The 18,165-nt window shown below is 35.2% G+C and overlaps 1 protein-coding gene and 1 non-coding gene across 4 annotated transcripts in view; both read right to left on the minus strand.

Annotated features, from left to right (window-relative positions):
• Window positions 1-372: 372 nt before the first annotated feature.
• The window catches only part of GCFC2 (GC-rich sequence DNA-binding factor 2), a 76,522-nt gene continuing 58,729 nt past the window's right edge, over window positions 373-18,165 (minus strand). For all 3 annotated transcript variants that reach the window (XM_059078565.2, XM_059078564.2, XM_067007383.1), the window contains 6 exons: window positions 14,960-15,084; window positions 9,042-9,118; window positions 7,499-7,565; window positions 5,408-5,554; window positions 2,236-2,360; window positions 373-1,392 (listed from right to left, as the gene is read on the minus strand). In XM_059078565.2, the coding sequence (XP_058934548.1) occupies window positions 1,275-1,392; window positions 2,236-2,360; window positions 5,408-5,554; window positions 7,499-7,565; window positions 9,042-9,118; window positions 14,960-15,084 (659 nt within the window). In that variant the 3' untranslated portion in view covers window positions 373-1,274. The remainder of the gene's footprint in view (window positions 1,393-2,235; window positions 2,361-5,407; window positions 5,555-7,498; window positions 7,566-9,041; window positions 9,119-14,959; window positions 15,085-18,165) is intronic.
• LOC131766058 (U6 spliceosomal RNA) lies at window positions 11,199-11,302 on the minus strand. Its single transcript, XR_009338360.1, has one exon. It is a non-coding gene; the product is annotated as a U6 spliceosomal RNA (small nuclear RNA).

An 18,165-nucleotide genomic window follows, 5' to 3' on the forward strand; every position in this document is an offset into this window, starting at 1 on the left:
GACAAAAAAACCTCAACAAAAAATAGGAACTACTGGGCTTCCCTGGTGGCGCAGTGGTTGGGAGTCCGCCTGCCAATGCAGGGGACACAGGTTCATGCCTCAGCCTGGGAAGATCCCACATGCCGCAGAGCGGCTGGGCCCGTGAGCCATGGCCGCTGAGCCTGTGCGTCCGGAGCCTGTGCTCCCCAACGGGAGAGGCCACAACAGTGAGAGGCCTGCATACCACAAAAAAAAAAAAAAAAAAAAACCAGAAAAAAAAAAATAGGAACTACCTAACAACCGATAACTTAGTACACAAAAAAACATACACAAATTTAAAGAAAATGGCAAATGAGGGAAACTATAACAAAGCACAGCCAAAACATTAGTATCTTTGTTTTGTTTTTGTTTTTATTTTTGGCCGTGATGCATGGCTTGCGGGATCTTAGTTCCCCCACCAGGGATCCAACCTGTGACCTCAGCAGTGAAAGTGCAGAGTCCTAACCACTGGATGTCAGGGAATTCCCAGAACATCAGTATCTTTAAAATATAAAGTTCTTACAAATCTATAAGAAAAAGATGAATAGATATTTCAAAAAGAATTACAAATGGCCAAAAAACAAGTAGTCACTCTCTAATAGCCAAAACAAATCATTAAAATAAGATTTTTTTCACCTATTAAGTGCAAATGAGTTTCAAAAAATGATAATACCTATTGCTCGTAGAGATTCATTGGCCTTTCTTAAACTTCTATTGGTACAATACATTGGTACACATTTCTGAAGAACATTTTGACAAGCATTAGTTATCAAAAGCCCTAAACTGCCTTAATCAGAATACTTAACAAGTAATTCATCCCGATTAAGATTTTCATTTAAACTCATTTGTAAACAGAGATAGTTAAAATGAAGAGAACTAAAAGAGGTTTTTATGGTTCAGGACAGAAGACCAACCAAAGCCAAAACAGCTATAACAAGCTTCCTTCAACTCCTTTCTTAAGCTGGAAAAGTAGATGGAAAAATCAAATGGAAAAGGAAATATGTTAAACTCTTACTGTTCCTGTGTGTCTAATTCCTGCAAACACTGCAAGAAAAGGGGCAGCCTTTCATGATACCAGAAGGTAGAAGATGGAAGGAATGGAAAGACAGAGTACTGCTTTTTGGGTTTTGCAAATTCTCCCCTCCATTACTGTGAATAAAGAAGTGGCAACACTTTTTTTTTCTTCTTTCTCCAAGCAAAAGAGCCAAGTGTGACTATATTAAAACCTCATTTTAGTACTTTCCTATAAAGTTCACTCAAACTTCTTTAATTACTGATTTAAGATGGTCTAGGTGATATTCTTCTATGAAGGATTCTGCTTGATTCAAAGCTTTTATTTTCACCAGAATAAGAATTATTTCTTTGACTTCATCCCTGAAAAACAAAAACAAAAAAAACCAAAAAAGCATTTTCCCTTTTAGAAATGCAATGTGTAAGGGCACAGTGAATCGTAAGTAGTTAATCTGAAACAAAAACTTTACCTCATGCCAATATCTAAAATAGCATAAAATATTTAGATGCTACCTTCTCCACATAATCATAAAGTTCCAATACAGACTATTAGTGGATGTATTCTGGCAAATTTTAATGAGAATGACTATAAAAAAGGAGAAAAGCACAGAGCAAATCTATCAGAAATCTGAGTTGTGGTTTGCTGCTACCAGCAGCTTATATGGGCTATCCTGGCAGCAGTATTTATCCAGATATCATCAAATGCTACAATTTGAGGTCTTAACTTTTTTTTCTTTTTGGAAAGGTGGTTTACCAGAATACCACTGTATTTAAGTCCTTAAACATTTAGTGCTGTGAATGAGATATACAAAACGGAGATATTTACTACTGCTGGGTAAATGCCAGGTTGCAGACCTGTACTTAACAAATGTTGAGATTTTGAAAATGGCTAGGAAAATTAAGAAGACATTAAAAGCTTGCTTGATAAAAGGCTTTTGATTTATAGTTTTAATTTTAAATTCCCCTGTGATACAGTTTTCTGGAAGTGCTTATTTTGGAAGAGATTTACATTTAAAAATATGAACTAATATGCATGAGGTGTGAATATAAAATATTGAGTGATTCTAAAGGTCATACATGAAAATATCTCCTAACTCTTCAGTGACAGTCTTAGATTTTTAAAAATAAAGTACAAATCTTTCTAAAAATTGCTGAGAACGGAACCCTAAACTATGCTTATGGAGATACAAATAAAATATGCATTACCTGATTTCACCTGTAGATAATTTACGTGCAGACTGCAGTAAAAACTGGATGAAGTTTTCTAGCTGGGGAATAGATGTTCTCATGGCAGAATTTTGGAACCATTTTTCTGGTAAACATGCTGCTATCTGATAATCAAAACACATTATTTTTAATAATGACAGTTATTATCTAAGGACTTTAGCTAACATAATTTCATTTAATCCTCATAGTACTCATGTTGGTTGAGTATTATTCTTCCATTTTATAGTTCACGTTTAAATAACTTTTGAGAATTTCCCCTTTTTTGTCAAGGTTTTATACTTGAAAAAAAAACCATATTTTGATACCGAGAGCCTAAAATAGACTACTCTTCATAAATACTTCCTAGTACTTGTAATACTTTCAATACTCTGTATTCCTGAGTGATTAAATTGTACAAAATATTTATAACTGAACACCAGAAATGTGTAGACACAAAACACTTTTAGTTAACATACCTACATTTGACCCTTAAACAATGCAGGGGGTTACGGGCAGTGACCCATTCGCAGTTGAAAATCAGTGTATTAACTTTACAGTCGGCCCTCCATTATCTGTGGTTCTGCATCCAAGGATTCAACCAACTGTGGATTGTGTAGTACTCTGGTATATATTTATTGAAACAATCCATGTAGAAGTGGACCCATGCAGTTCAAACCTGTGTTGTTCAAGGGTCAACTGTATAAAATAGGTACATTTAATGATTTCACAGTAAGAAAATGGGTGAGTGTATAATCTACATGAACAAATAAATCAAGGTCAATCTAAGATACACTGAGTGAAAAAAATTAATTATGGTTTTGATTTTCTTGTAATTTAATACATTGCTTTAAATGTCCATGGCAGCATAAACAGTCAATGTATGTGCATTCATTTTTTTCTTTTTTGGGGAAAAAAACCCCAAACAACACTTATCATCATCATGCTAAAGGTAACACATGATTTGAGGAAAAGTTTTGGAAAAAAAGAAAAATGTTAACAAAATAAAAAATAAAAGAAAAACTTCCTCATAGCAGAAGGAAGATTTTTTTTTTTTTTTTTTTTTTTTTTTTTTTTTTTTTGCGGTACGTGGGCCTCTCACTGTTGTGGTCTCTCCCGTTGCAGAGCACAGGCTCCGGACGCACAGGCTCAGCGGCCATGGCTCACGGGCCTAGCCGCTCCGCAGCATGTGGGATCTTTCCGGACCAGGGCATGAACCCGTGTCTCCTGCATCGGCAGGCGGACTCTCAACCACTGCACCACCAGGGAAGCCCGGAATAATTTTTTTTAAAAAGGAGAGAGAATGGGAGCAAGGAAAAAATCTGAGATCATACAATTTAAAGAAATTCTTGGTTTTGTTATAGTTGGTAACATCAAGATCAGTACGTACTTCTAGAAAGTTGCACCATATACATATTATAAAATATGTTAAATGAAAGTTCTGGAATGCACTCTTTCTAAAATATATCTGACTGGTCAACACTGAAAACACAGTTGAGGAAAATGATTTATCCTATTTCTTAATCACCTTTTTCAATTATCCAGAAAAAATAGACACACTGATTGCCTAAGGCAGAAAGTCCTATAAGTCTTATTATGCAAACTGTATCTTTTTAAAGTTTAAAAACGAGTCCTTACTGGCTTGGAATTTAATGTCATTTGCACTTGCTTTACCCTTGTTTTGTACCACAAGTCTCAATAAAATTCTCAAGGAACTATCTAGCTTTTCCATAAATGATCCTGGGACTTATAAACACATTGTCTTGGCCTGGTTTTCTGGCCACAAGCTGTGGAGAGAATGTCATATATCCTCTTCCTTACTTCTGCATAGTAGAGCCTATGGTCAAAGAGAACTAAACTGAAACCTGAAACACACATAGCATGGATGATGATTGAAATTTCTGGTAGATAATGTAGTTTAAAACTACATGAAATAAAAACCACAGCTAGAAAAATGGAGGTTGCCTAGGAACTGCTATCTAACGTTACATATATACTTATATTTTTTAAATATTTATTTAAGAATGTAAATATTTTCCCACATTCTTAAAAAAGTTTCCTCATGACTTTTAGGGATAGACACTAACGTTTTTAGACATTTCAGTTCTTTCCAACTGTCTTCTATTATAAATAATGCTACAATAATATTCTTTGTATGTAGAAACCTTTTAACATAGGATAATTTCCTAGAAGTAAAACTGCTAAGTAAAAGGGTATAAACTTTAAAGGTTTTATATCAATCATGCCAAAATAGTCTCCAGAATTGTATTTCTTTCCATAGTGCAGAAACTATTTCCCAGAATTGCCACTCCACACGTTCTAGATGAATGGTATCCCTGGAATGATGTGGGGCTGTTGTTTCCCTGTGCTTATGACAATACTGGAAATTATAATGGAAATAACAGCAAAAAATTTGCCAGCATAATAGGTAAAAACAATATCCTTACTGTATTATTTGCAATATTCTGATTATTAGTACTGTTAATATTTTCCACATGTTTAGAAGTTATCTTTGCATATTCTTTTTTTGGTGAATTAGGCAATTCACCATGTTGCATGTATTTTGGTCATTTTCAATAAGAATATTCGAATTGTTCACTGCTTTTTAAAAATGTGGGTATTTATCCTCGTTATGCATTGTAACTTATTCCTCTGTTGTTCAACTTTCTTTTTAACTTTTCATTATAGAAAATTTCAAACATAAACAACAGGAGAAAGAATAAGTATAGTAAGCCCAATGAACCCATCTTCCAGTTTTAACAATAATCAAATAATCCTGATACATTTTTGGTTTACTGAAGTTTTATATTTTTGTCAAATCTATTATTTTTTCTCACCATTTTTGCTTTTAAGTTCAGAAGGGACTCCCTTAACATCAGGTATAGTCATTTATCTTCTTAGTACAGTATTTTATAGTTTCATTTTTTTACACTTAATTCTTTACTTCACCTGTAATTTACATTGGTATGTAGTGAGAGATGAGGATCTAACATTTATTTTGTAAATAGTTAATCAGTATACTTTTTTAAAATACTGGGTTCTTCTGGGTTTCAAGTCTGTTAAATTAATTTGTTGTTAATGTGAGTACCACAATTTTAATTATTTTGCTACAAAACTGATTTTAATAACTAATTTTAAAAATGATAAAATTAGAATCAGTGTCTATACAACTTACCTGGTTGCACTTTTTAACAACATCTGGCCCAGGTATGGCATTGAGAAGAGCTATAATAAGATAACGATTCAGCAGCTTCCCTAGTCCTAGCTCTTGCAAGGTGTCTTCTGGGAGGAGTTCATTCCAAAGAAGAATATTGCGGAAGAGCTAAAACATAATAAAATGTCAAGTGACTATGTACCTTTTCTCCAAAGGAAAACCATAATAGTATCTGACAAACATAAAAAGTTGGTCAAACTCTTTTAAACTCTCACTACAATTGGCACTGTTGGAACCATCAATTTTAGAATCAACAGAAAACATTTCTGAATAAACACTTGATTCTTTCCAACCTCCATATATTTGTTCTTCTTATTTTCATTTTTTTAAGACAACCGCTCAAAATCTATTTCAAATTACCTTGCTGGAGCCTTTCCTGATCAATAATCTTCCTTCTCAATCCATACTCTCCTGGAGGCTCAGGCTATCAGATACAAGACCGCAGGACCTCAGGATTCATAAAAGCACTGCTGTTAAAGCCAGTGCTACTGTTACCAATGTGTGACCTTGAGAAATCAATCAAACCTGAGAACCTCACTGCTCTAATATAGAAAATAAGATTAATAATAACCCGTGACTTTGGAGATACCTTGGGTAAAATACTTTTAAGAAAATCTAATAAAAGTAACATGAGTTGCATTTCCCTCCTCTAAATGCAGATCTTTCTGTGAATTTTATGGTATCTTCCACTTTCATTCCAGTAATATATTTATCACGCTAGGTGCTAAACTACATCCAATTGTACTAATATGCAATGCCTTTTCACAATGTCATTTTTGATATTGCTCCCTCTTCCTGAAAAGCCTTTTTCCTGACTCAACCACATGACAAGTACTGATTCACCCTATCAAAATTGTTCTTGCTGAGGTCACCCATTACCTTATCATCATCACATCCAGTAAAAAAATTTCAGTCTTCCTTCTAACTGTCTTCAGTGGCATTAACACTGTCGTTCTTGAAAGCCCTTCACTTAGTTTCCCTGATGCCACTCTCTTATGACCATTCTTAGTTTCACAACTCATTCTTAAGGACTCTCTGAAGACTCCACTTTCTCTGCCCACCTCTTATCTCAGTATCTCCCAAGGGTCTATCCTTAGCCTTCTTCTCATGCTTCATGCAATCTCCTCAGAGGTTGTCATTCATGACCATGCCTCTAAATACTGCCTATATGTGGTTGACTCCCAAATCTCCAGCTCAGATCTGTTCCCTGCAATTCAGACTCATATATCCAATTGCCTCCATTTGTCCCATAGATATCTTAAATTCACTATCTCCAAAACAGATCTTATCTCTCCTCCCAAACCTTTTCTTCTTCCTGTAACCCCTCCAATGCCCTCAAAGAATGTCATCATAAGTTTCCAGGTTGCCAAAGTCAAAAACTTGACTAACACCCTACATTCTTCACACGTAATTAATATCTTTTGAATCCATCTTTTCCTTACCTTCCTTTGCCACTGACTTAGCACCAACTTCATCCTGTATCGTTTAGACCAGGGGTGAGACAACTATGGCTTGTGAGTTAAATACAGCTTACTGCCCATTTTTGTATAGTTGGTGAACTAAGAATGTTTATTTATTTATGTATGTATTAAAATATTTATTTATTTGGCTGAGTCAGGTCTTAGTTGCGGCATGAGGGATCTTCATTGCAGCATGCGGGACTGTGGCACATGGGCTCTTTTAGTTGTGGCATGTGAACTCTTAGTTGCAGCATGGGGGATCTAGTTTCCTGACCAGGGATCAAACCTGGGCCCCTGCATTGGGAGCGTGGAGTCTTAACCACTGGACTGCCAGGGAAGTCCCAAGAATGGTTTTTATAATTTTAAATGATAGGAAAGTTTACTGAACCAAAAACATGCACTCATTTGTTTACATATTGTCTATGACTGTACTACAGTGGCGGAGCTGAACAGTTCAACAGAGACCATATGACCTACAAAGCCTAAAATATTTACTGTCTGGTCCTTTACAGAATTTTGCTGATCTTCACTCTATAGTAAACTTTAAAAAAAATAAAAACAATTATTTTTATTTCTGCAGTTTTCTGCTTACCTTTAGACCTGACCAGAACTGTCTTTCTTGGAACTTTGAATGTGGTGACATTCTGTTTTCTACAGCACTTATTTGAAGCAAAAGAAAAGAGAAAGAAGAAAATGCAAATGACTGTTCATCTTTCAGAAACAGAGTTTTAAAAACTGAATGGTTTTGTTTTTTAAAAATCAACCAAACTAAGCCTTAACAGAATATAAAGGGAGGTGCTCTGGTGATATCTACTAAAATTACAAATGCATGCACACTTTGACTCAATAAATCCATGTCTGAGAATGCTTTCTGTAGATACATTTCCACATGTACAGAATAATATGTCCATAAAATTATTCCCAACATTGTTAGTAATGGTTTACTGCTTACATGCTCATCAATTACAGTACATCTATATAATGGCATATTGTGCAGCTTAAAAAAGACTGAGGAAACAACTTACATGATGACATAAAAAGATCTCGAAGATGTACTAAGTCAAAAAAGTAAGGTACAAAACAATGGTTATGACTACAATATACTTACTTTATAAGTAAATATAAAAAAAAGGAGAGGAAAATAAGATTAATTCTAATTACATTATAAGTATTAAAATTCTATAAGTATTTAATTCTAATTGCATAAAGAAATTCTGAAAATGTAAAAAAATTTACCAACATTGAGCATTCTTGTATATATGTATGTGTACAGAGAAGGAAGGGCAAAAACTGGGTGGATGGAGGTCAGGAATGGGAGGGAGTAAGACTTTTCATTTTAAACATAAAACTTAAAAATACACATTCATACTTTTTAACCATGGGACTATATTACTTATCTAAAATATTACAAACCTTACTGGGGGGGAATTTTTACATGCAGGCATCTCTTCAGGATTCACATTAACTAGCAAGCTTATAAGTTCTTTTGTTTTCTTTTCATACAGCTCTTCCATCCTGTAAGTACTCTACAGCTTCAGTTCATGATCCATTATTATAACTGATGCCTTCTTAGCAAATGTAAGAATATGCATCAAATACTACTTGTTTGATCAATTAAAGGTAAATATAGAATTCAAAGATGCAGTTTCTGGCCCCTCAGTGATGTTCCAGGCCTTATGCTGGGCTCTCCGTGTCAGGCATTGTTCTGAGCACTCTCTTCTTCTTCACAATGTCCTGTGAGGTAGGCATTAATTTAATGCCCAATTTTATATACAAGGACACTGATGCACAGAAAGGCCCAAGGTCAAATATCTAGTAATGGTGAATCTGGGCTCCAAAATCTGTGTTTCTAACCACTCTGCCATGCCAACTGTCATGTCCTTAGGAATATCATTTAAAAACCACCACTCCCAACCAAAAAAACCCCCTAAAACCTATGTCCAAGTGCCAGACATCATACACGGCAATATAAAAGGTGACTGAAAAATATTTGTTAAAATCTCAATTTGCATCCTAATAGGTATGTGTGTTTTGAAAACACTTAATACGTTTAGTTTCTTCTACATTACACTCTTAAATCAATCTGTATTGCAGGAGTAACTATTTCATAAAATCTAGAAATTAGCAACTCTTACCTCTTTGGATATAGAGGAATAAAAACATCATCATCTATTGCATTCTTCATTCTTGAAGCAATGGGTTTAAGTAAATCCTATTTTTAAAAAATTTAAAAGCATCACATAGTTATAGGTAGAAATGTGTTTACCAAAAGAAGCAATTTTAACAGAATAGTGCAAATTTGTACACACTCACAGACTTAGGTGTTAAAATAACTATCACTTAGGTACAAAAGAACTTCATTCATTCATGCTGTTGCATGTTGCAGTAGCTGGTGCCTTTTCACTGCAGCACAATATTCTGTTGCATGATGGAACATTTGTTTAGACGGTCTGCAGTTTAGGGGTTACTATGAATCATGTTGCTATAAAAGTTCTTATAGAACATGTCTTTTAGTATGCATGGGCATACAATTCTAATGGGTATACGTAGAGATGGAACTGCTGGAATACAGTTTATGTTTATATGTTCAACTATGTACAGAATGCCAAACTGTTTTCTGAAATAGTGGTATCCCATTTATATCCCCACTAGCCATGTATGAGAAATCCTGTTTCTCTACACCCTTACTAAATCCTGGTATTTTTAGGGTTTTTAAATGCTTCCAATTCTGGTGAGTATGTAGTCATATTTTATTATGTTTTAATTTTTATTTTCCTATTGAGTAACGTGATGTTGAGCATCTTCTCATATTCTTATTTACCATTTGGATATGCCCCTTTGCAAAGTACCCAATTAAGCTGCTTACCTACATATCTGTTTTTTTTTTTTAATTTAAATTAGGTTCTATCTCTTATTGATTTGTAGATACTTTTTAAATACGGTTTCTTCACTGGTTTGTCAATATCCTTTGACATAGTATATTCACTTTGGCAAACTCGTTTTATTGTTTGTATATCAAAAATTGAAAATAACCAAAACACTGAATCATGGGAACTTTTAAGGACATCATGTTATGTCCATCCAGTGCATGAAATATTTAGCTAAAGTTTATGAAGACTGTAGTAACATGCAAATTTAAATGTTTAATAATTAAGTGGAAGAAGTAGGATACGAATGTACATGTCCATTAGTATTATAATTCTGAAATAAAAGGTAGGCTGAAAATATCCTACAATGGTATCAGTCTTTGTACTAGGATAAAAATTTCTATAATAAGATACTGGTCTTACACTTAAAAAAGGAATCCATATTTGAAAAATGGAAACGGCATACTACATACTAGAGGGAAAGTAATTTTTTTAAGTCAGTGACAATGTGTGTAGCACAAATGTAGAATTCAACCAAATATATTTTTTCATAAAAGGTATATCTAACTGAAGTCCTGTTTCTCTTTTCACTTAAATATCTGTAATGTATTCCTCAAATGGCTGCATATCAATATTAACATTAAAAACAAATAAAAACTCAATTTTCTTTTACTCTCTCAAACATTTTGAATTCTTTTTTTTTTTTTTTTTTTTTTTGAATTCTTTTAAAATACAATTATGCTTTGATTTTTTTCCACTTAATGTAAATAAATGATTTTAAATCTCAGCCTTGATAAATATTTCCATATTAATTTTTGTTTCTTAGAAATAGTTCTCTAAAAAATGCTATAAAGGAATTTATTGAGTCAAATGACAGAAGTAGAATATGGATGGTAGATTAAGTACTGTTAAATTTACTGAAATTGCTAACCATACTATGGTTACATAACAGACTATCCTTAGCAAATACGCAACTTACTCTCAAAGTGTTCAGGAGAAAAAAAATCGTGTGTGTGTGTGTGTGTGTGTGTGTGTGTGTGTGTGTGTGTGTGTGTGTGTGTGTATCTAATGGGAGAGCAAATACTAATGCAAATAGGGCAAAATATTAACGACAAGCCAATCTGGGTAAAAGGCCTATGAATATGCTATTTTTATTCATGAGAGTTTTCTGTAAGTTTGACATTATTTCCAAATAATTGTTTAAAACAAAAGAAAACTTAAATTCACATATTTTATTATAACTCGGAGCTCATTAACTTTTCCAAGTAGTAAAATAACTTTGGTGGAAAAAAAAAAGTTCTCTAAAGAGTAAAGTTTTAACAACTACACACACTTCTGTATACAGACTTTATTTTTATTTTATTATTGAAAGATTCTTTAAATTCTATAATGCTTTACAATTTTCAAAAGTTTCACACACATGATAAAAATTTGGGATGCTTCACAAATCTATGTGTCATCCTTGCACAGGGACCATCCTAATCTGTGTATCGCTCCAATTTTAGTATACGTGTTGCCGAAGCGAGCACTATATAGAGACTCTAAAAACAGCTCTCAAAAGGCACTTAAAAGCTCTAGCTAGTAGTTTTTATGATGCTCTGCATATCCATAGTGATAATCTTGGGTGGCATGGGCAGATGTTGAGGCCCTCAGGGGAGAATGAGAGTAGGTGCTCACCACAGCAAGAGCAGCATTACTTCTGTGTATGTCTGTGTACAGGGGTGTGTAAGACTTTATTTGAAAAAGTTACTGTGGATAGAAAAAGAAATTTGAAAACTACCAATCTATCTAAGCATTCATCTGATGTCACTTTCACATTTCTGCTAACCTGTCAACCAACCTATGCACTATCCCCTGAGGCTGTGCATAACTTCGGGCATCTTTTGACTATTAGATTTCAGTTAATGAGAAACAAACTTCTCTCCCCTACACCTTCCATACGTTGGTCCCGGTTACTTCTCAGGATCATGCAGAGCAAATCTAATCATCCTTCCATATGAAAACTCTTCAGGTTTAAGATCGATATCTCACTTTTCTACATTTTCTCTTTCCCATACCATCTTAGACACTCTCCATTTAATATACTTTAACCTAAAATTAAACGCAAAATACCCAGGGAAGTCTTACTTGTGAGGAAAGCACATACAACATTTTTACTCAAAAGAGCAGACAACTAGTAGGATGAACTTCCATTAGTCTTTCTGCTACTCAAGTGACACTGTTGACTCATATTGGGTTTACGGTCTCCTATAATCCCTCTCTGTGTTACCTATGTTGCTTCAAAGCTGTGCCTCTCCCATCTTTTATTTATGCAGTTGAATTTTTGAACACAATGGTAGGACATATGTATATTCCTTTTACATTTTACGTTTTGAGAGTCAGTCCATTTTCTCAGTATTTTGAAATTCTTTTGGATTCTAATTCTATTATCCATAGATCTATGATAGAATTCCTAGCTTTCTGCCATTGAGAAATTTTATTAGCATGTATTTTACATCTTCATCCAGTTCAATAAAAATATTAAACAGGACAAAGCTGAGAAGATTCTGGCCCTATGGGTCAGTATTCTTTAGGTATACTTTACCAGTTTTCTTTATATCTAACTACACCATATCATTTCCCATTTGATCTGTAAGAAAATCTTAACATATTTAAATACATTATCTACTGTACCTGTACAGTACCTTATTTATCAGTGAAAGTAACTGAGATAATATGGAAGAATATGATTTGATAAACAGTTGTTTGTATTTAGGAACCCCATCAACGAAAGATTACAGTAAACACTGCTTTCTTATTTTAAGTGCTCGTAATCCATCTCTGTAATAATCTATTTTAGAACATTAGCCAGAATCAAAACTATTCTCACCAAACATTAGTTTACAGAATCATTTGCTTGTCACTTCAAAATCAGGAACTATGCTGTCTGACTTGTTCTTCTGGAACCTTTCTCATTCTCTTCAATTCTTAAATATCACTGAAAAAAATAGAGTGAGCTCACTGGCAAACTGTGTTACTAACCTCGAGTATTAAGTAGTACACTGATTCTCAAGTAGGGGTAATTTTGCCATGCCTCAGAATATTTTATAAGTCTAGAGATATTTTTGGTTGTCAAGACGGGGAAGTGCTACTGGCACCTAGCGAGTAGAGGCCAGAGGAACTTAATGCATAGGACAGCCTCCCACAAAGAACTATCTGTTCCGAGTGCCAAAGTTGAAAAGTCCTGATGTAGTTCTAGTCTCCTATGAATGCAAAGACCCCATTTTCAACATTCAGAGCGGGAGGGCTTCCAGAATTAAAATTACCAGTATAAAAACTTCATGAGTGAATCCATAACACCGTTGAAAGACTTAGTGGTTACATAGTGCTGGGCCTGCCACTTTTATCTTTTAAAAGTGACTTGGAACTCTGGGCCCCAGCTTCTTCACCTGTAAAATGCAATTAAAGTCAAAACATTTTACAAGGTTGTGAGGATCAAATGAGAAAATGTGAAAGTGTTTAAAAAATGGCAAAGCACTATTTACATTTGGGCTATAATTAAATAATCCCATATAGAGAGCAAATACAGGATTATATAGCTGCTTCCTTGTAGCACTAAACTACTAATCTTGGTTCTATGCTTTAGAACAACACAGAATAAATCTGTTCTTTCTTCAAATATAAACACTATCTATGCACATCTTCTTTTAAGTTGGATCTCTCTAATTCCTGCATGATTTTCACATGTTTTTATCCTGTTGGAGGTAAGTGGAAAATGCCCTTTCTCCATCAGTTGCTACTGTTCAAATCCTATTCCTTCCTTCAGGTCCCTGCTCAAATGCCACATCTAACAAAAATTCTTTCATTGCAGAAAGTAATTTCTCTCTCCTGCCTCTTTTCGAGGTTTCATAGCCCTTTATCTGGGCCACTCATGGGGAGGCAATGTGGTCAGTGAGATGAGCCTGGGCTTTAAAGTAAGACTAACCAAGGTACAAATCCTAGTTCTGACTCAAGGCTTTACTGTGAACAACTTTTCAAGATTCAGATTCTTCAACTGTAAGATTAAGCTATCATCGTTGTTAATAGGATTGCTGGGACTAAGTGGGATGATACAGGAATAAGACCTAACAGAGTGCCTAGTACATAGCAGGAATTAGATAAACAAGTGCTCCTTGTCATTCCCACTTACTTCCTATTTGAAATAACAGTTTATGTACATCTTGTTTCCTCTAAGATAGCATGCTTCTTAAAGGCAGAATCATGCTGGTATCCCTATTCTCCCTCTTATTGCTTACTGCTTCCCTCCTTCATGACAGCAATTCCAAGTGCTAAAACTTACTGGTGTTCAGAATATGAATATGACATGTCTCCTTTCTTTTTCAACCACCTTGGTTATTCCACTCTGGGTACCCTCCAGTCTGTCAATCTCTCTTAATTCTCTTAAAACTCAACATAAAATCGGTTTACTTATTTAACTGCATGAGTATACAATATTATTATCAACAAACAGAATGATAAAAAAGAGTACTACAATAAGAGTAAGATTCAACACTCTCAACAGAGCCTCTAAAAAGTTCCTTCCTCTTTATGTCTTATGTTCAGTGAAACTCAATTCTAAATTATGCTACGATAAGAATCTACCCTATTGAAGCTTGAATCCTCAAAGAGATTACTGTTCTCAACTTTGGCAGATTATAGAAAACTAGTTAGTATAATGAATGTTAGCCTAGTTTTAAAATCATTGTTAAAGTAAGGTCATAATACTACTAAACTTCTGCCAAAAAACAAAGGTAATTAGGTTTTTTTTCTTTTAGAAGGAATGAATTTGCACTAATGTATTTATGCCTTTTCATCTCTGCAGGGCCAATGTATATTCAAAAACCTGAAAGACAGCTGGCTGGGCCATGAGAACACAAATCAGACCACTGAACAGAGAAAAATAAGCGAATAAGAATGAAAGTAATAATCTGGATCTTATTGAATGTATGTGTATCCTTTTATAAGCATTACCATTCCTGTAAGAATGTTCAGAAATATCAAGGTGTATTCTTTCATCTTATTAATTATAAAGAGCAAAAACTGATCAATCCTAAATTATTTTTCCTTAAATAGTTTTCTGATAATTACTTCTGCATAAACAAAGATTTATAATAAATTACATTAATTTACAAATATATCAAGAAATTCATAATTCTAGAAATTATTACCTGTTTGCCTTTACTAATAACTTCATTTTCACAAGTGGAATGTTCTTCAAGAATCATTCTGCTCTGTCTTATTAAATTTATTGTCTGTGAGGTTGACAAGGGATCCCAAATGAATTCTACAAAGTCTGAAACAACAATTTTTGGTAGTGCACAATTTAGTTACTAGACTAAGCTTTGCTTGTCACATATAAACAATTGAGGCTTTCAGCAAACACTACTTCCCTCCTTATGTGGTTTTCAATCCATGACAATCAGTACCATTACGTATTTGCATACACTCTCTTTTGTTGCAGTCTGGCTCAACTGCAACCCTAGTTAAATCACCTTGTCACAGCATCTGTGCCTGCAACCATGGGGCTAAAACATGGCTGGAAAAAAATACACTTTAAATTGATCACCATGAAACTCCAGTGAGACCTTAATGCTGCCCAGCAATCACATTCTGTTTCCTTGGCCCATTTTCTTTCCCTCTGGCCTAGACAATTATTTCCTGCCTTATCCTTCCTCCTTGCTCTCAGTTAATGGACTTTACTCTTCCAGGTGACTATTTCTTACGTTTTCTTTTCTCCACACTTGCTCTCACTCTCAGCTGATTACTTCCCGATTTGATGAGGAAAGTAGAATCAATCAGAAGAGAAGCTCCACAAGCTCTTCCTACAGCATCTACACAACTACCAGCACCTGTGCTCATAAACTCTAACTTGTCTCCCATTCCTATGGACGAAGCACTACACTCCTTGCCAAGGCCAACCCTTTATTTGTACAAAAGACCCCAACCGCTTTGGCTTTCTTGAAGATCCTGTTCTTGGAATTCTGCCCTCTCACTTCTACTGGATCTTTTCTATCACTCAATTATTTCTCTTGTATTAAAAAAAATCCCTCTCTTGACCCTACTTTCCCCTCCAGTGCTGCCTTCTTTCCTTCATTTTATAACAAAATTACTCAAAAAACTCCCTATCTCCAATTTCTCTCCTCAAATTCCTGAATTCACTTCAGTTAGGCCTTACCTCCCTCCAACTATTCTCCTAAACTACTCTTACCAAGTCACAGATAACCTTCACATTTGTAAAATCTAATGGTTGATTCTACTCCCCATCTGATTTATCAGCAACAATTGCAACACTTTTCTCTACTTGGCTTCCAGGATACTACTCCCGTTTCCTACCTACCTCTCTGGTCTCCTTTACTGTCTGCTTGTCATCTTGTTGACTTTCTAAATGCTGGAGTACCTCAGGCCTCAGGTCACTTACCTTCTCTTTTCTGTATACTTTATACAGAATTCAACCACTTTCCAGACACCTCCACTTTTAACACTCAAGCCTAAGCTACTATCATCTGTTGCTTGGATTACTGCAAAAGCTTCCTAACTGGTCTGCCTACAGTTCATTCTCAACACAATAACCAGAGTAATTCTGTTAAAATGTTAAGGCAGATCTTGTCACTTCTCTGCTCTAAACTCTCCAACTGCTTCTCACTCTTTCACTTAAGTAAAAGTCCTTACAAATGATTATAAGGCCCCATATGACACAGCCAGTCATCCTACTCACCTCTTCTTAGTCTCCCCTTTGCTCACTCTACTAAAGTTACCCTGGCTTATGTGCTGTTTTTCAAGCAAAACAGGCTAGCTCCTGCCTCAGGGCCTTTGTACTTGCTGTTTCTGCTGCCTTGGATGCTGTTACCTCAGATATTCATATGGCCCACTTTTTTTTTTTTTTTTTTTTTTTTTTGCGGTATGCAGGCTTCTCTCACTGTTGTGGCCTCTCAGGCTCAGTGGCCATGGCTCATGGGCCTAGCCGCTCCACAGCATGTGGGATCTTCCCGGACCGGGGCACAAACCCGTGTCCCCTGCATCGGCAGGCGGACTCTCAAGCACTGCGCCACCAGGGAAGCCCTGGCCCACTTCTTTACTTCCTTTTGGAATCTGCTCATTTGTGACCTTCCCAGGAAAGCTTTCCCTGGCCAACAGATTTTAAATTGTACTACTACTCTTTCATAATTTGTATCTCTTTCCCTTACTTTATTTTTCTCCTTGGCCCTTTTAACCAACATACTCTAAATTTTATTTATTTATCTTGTTTATCATTTGTCTTCTTCATGGAATGTAAGCTCCATGAGAGCAGGGATTATTATTTTGTTCATTGTTGTATACACTGAAGTAACAACTGTGCTTGACCCTTGTAAAATACATGTTAAATAACTTTAAAAAATTTAAATAGGTTAAAAAGAAACACCCCAAGTCAAATATAAAACAGTGATTTCTCAGGCATCTAGAAGGTTAGGCTTGTAATAATCTTAGAAATATTTGGTCAACTAATACTGAGAGCCTACTACATGCCTAGCATTAACGACAGGAAACAAAGCAATAAGTAAGACTAGGTAACTGCCTCTGAACAATTCTGTCTAATGGCAAAAACAATCGTTTAGGTAAGCAATTATAATTTAATGTGTAGATGTCACCCTAAGTATGAGTTCAGAGTGCTACAGGAACCCTGAAAGGTTTGCCTAATCCAGTTCCTAGAAGTGATGTCCATACTGAGTTCTGAAAGATGAGGAGAAGTTAGCTAGATGAAAGAGGTAGAGTTAGGGAATTTGTCAAGTGGATGGAGGGTAGAAGATATAATGGCCAAGGAGAATATAGCTGAAGTCCAGTAGAGGTGGGAATGAGGGGAAGAAGGAACCGAGCTTGGCAGGAGATGGGGCTAAAGCACTACCAAACAGAGACAAAATCCTGAAAGGCCTGGAAAGCATGTTAAAGAGTTTAGACTTCATCCTAAAGATAGGTAAGAATAATTAAAGTGTTCCACGTGAGGTATGACAGAATCAGACATACTTTAGATAGATCACCATGGTTTTTGTATAGAAAATGGGTTAGAAAAAGGAAAAAAAAAGACTTGGCAATTGCTTATATAAGGAGGTAAGAAAAAAGGAGGAGCGGATGACATGAAAGTTCTGATTTGAATATGTGGGTAGATGGAGGTACCATTTTCTAGACAAGGAATAAAGGAGGAGCAGGTCTGCAGCAAAGATGATAAGTGTGATTTTGTATGTGGAGTTTGAGTTGTCAAGTAGATGTACTCAGAAGGTTCTTTGATAAGAGAGATCTGGTGCTCTAAGAAGACATCTGGACTTGTTCTTCCAGTTCTTTTAGATTTAAAATGAAGCAGAATAGTACCATCCAAAAGAACTTTCTGTGATAATGGAAAAAA

The sequence above is a fragment of the Kogia breviceps genome, chromosome 11, assembly GCF_026419965.1.
Source record: "Kogia breviceps isolate mKogBre1 chromosome 11, mKogBre1 haplotype 1, whole genome shotgun sequence".
Lineage (NCBI taxonomy): Eukaryota > Metazoa > Chordata > Mammalia > Artiodactyla > Physeteridae > Kogia > Kogia breviceps.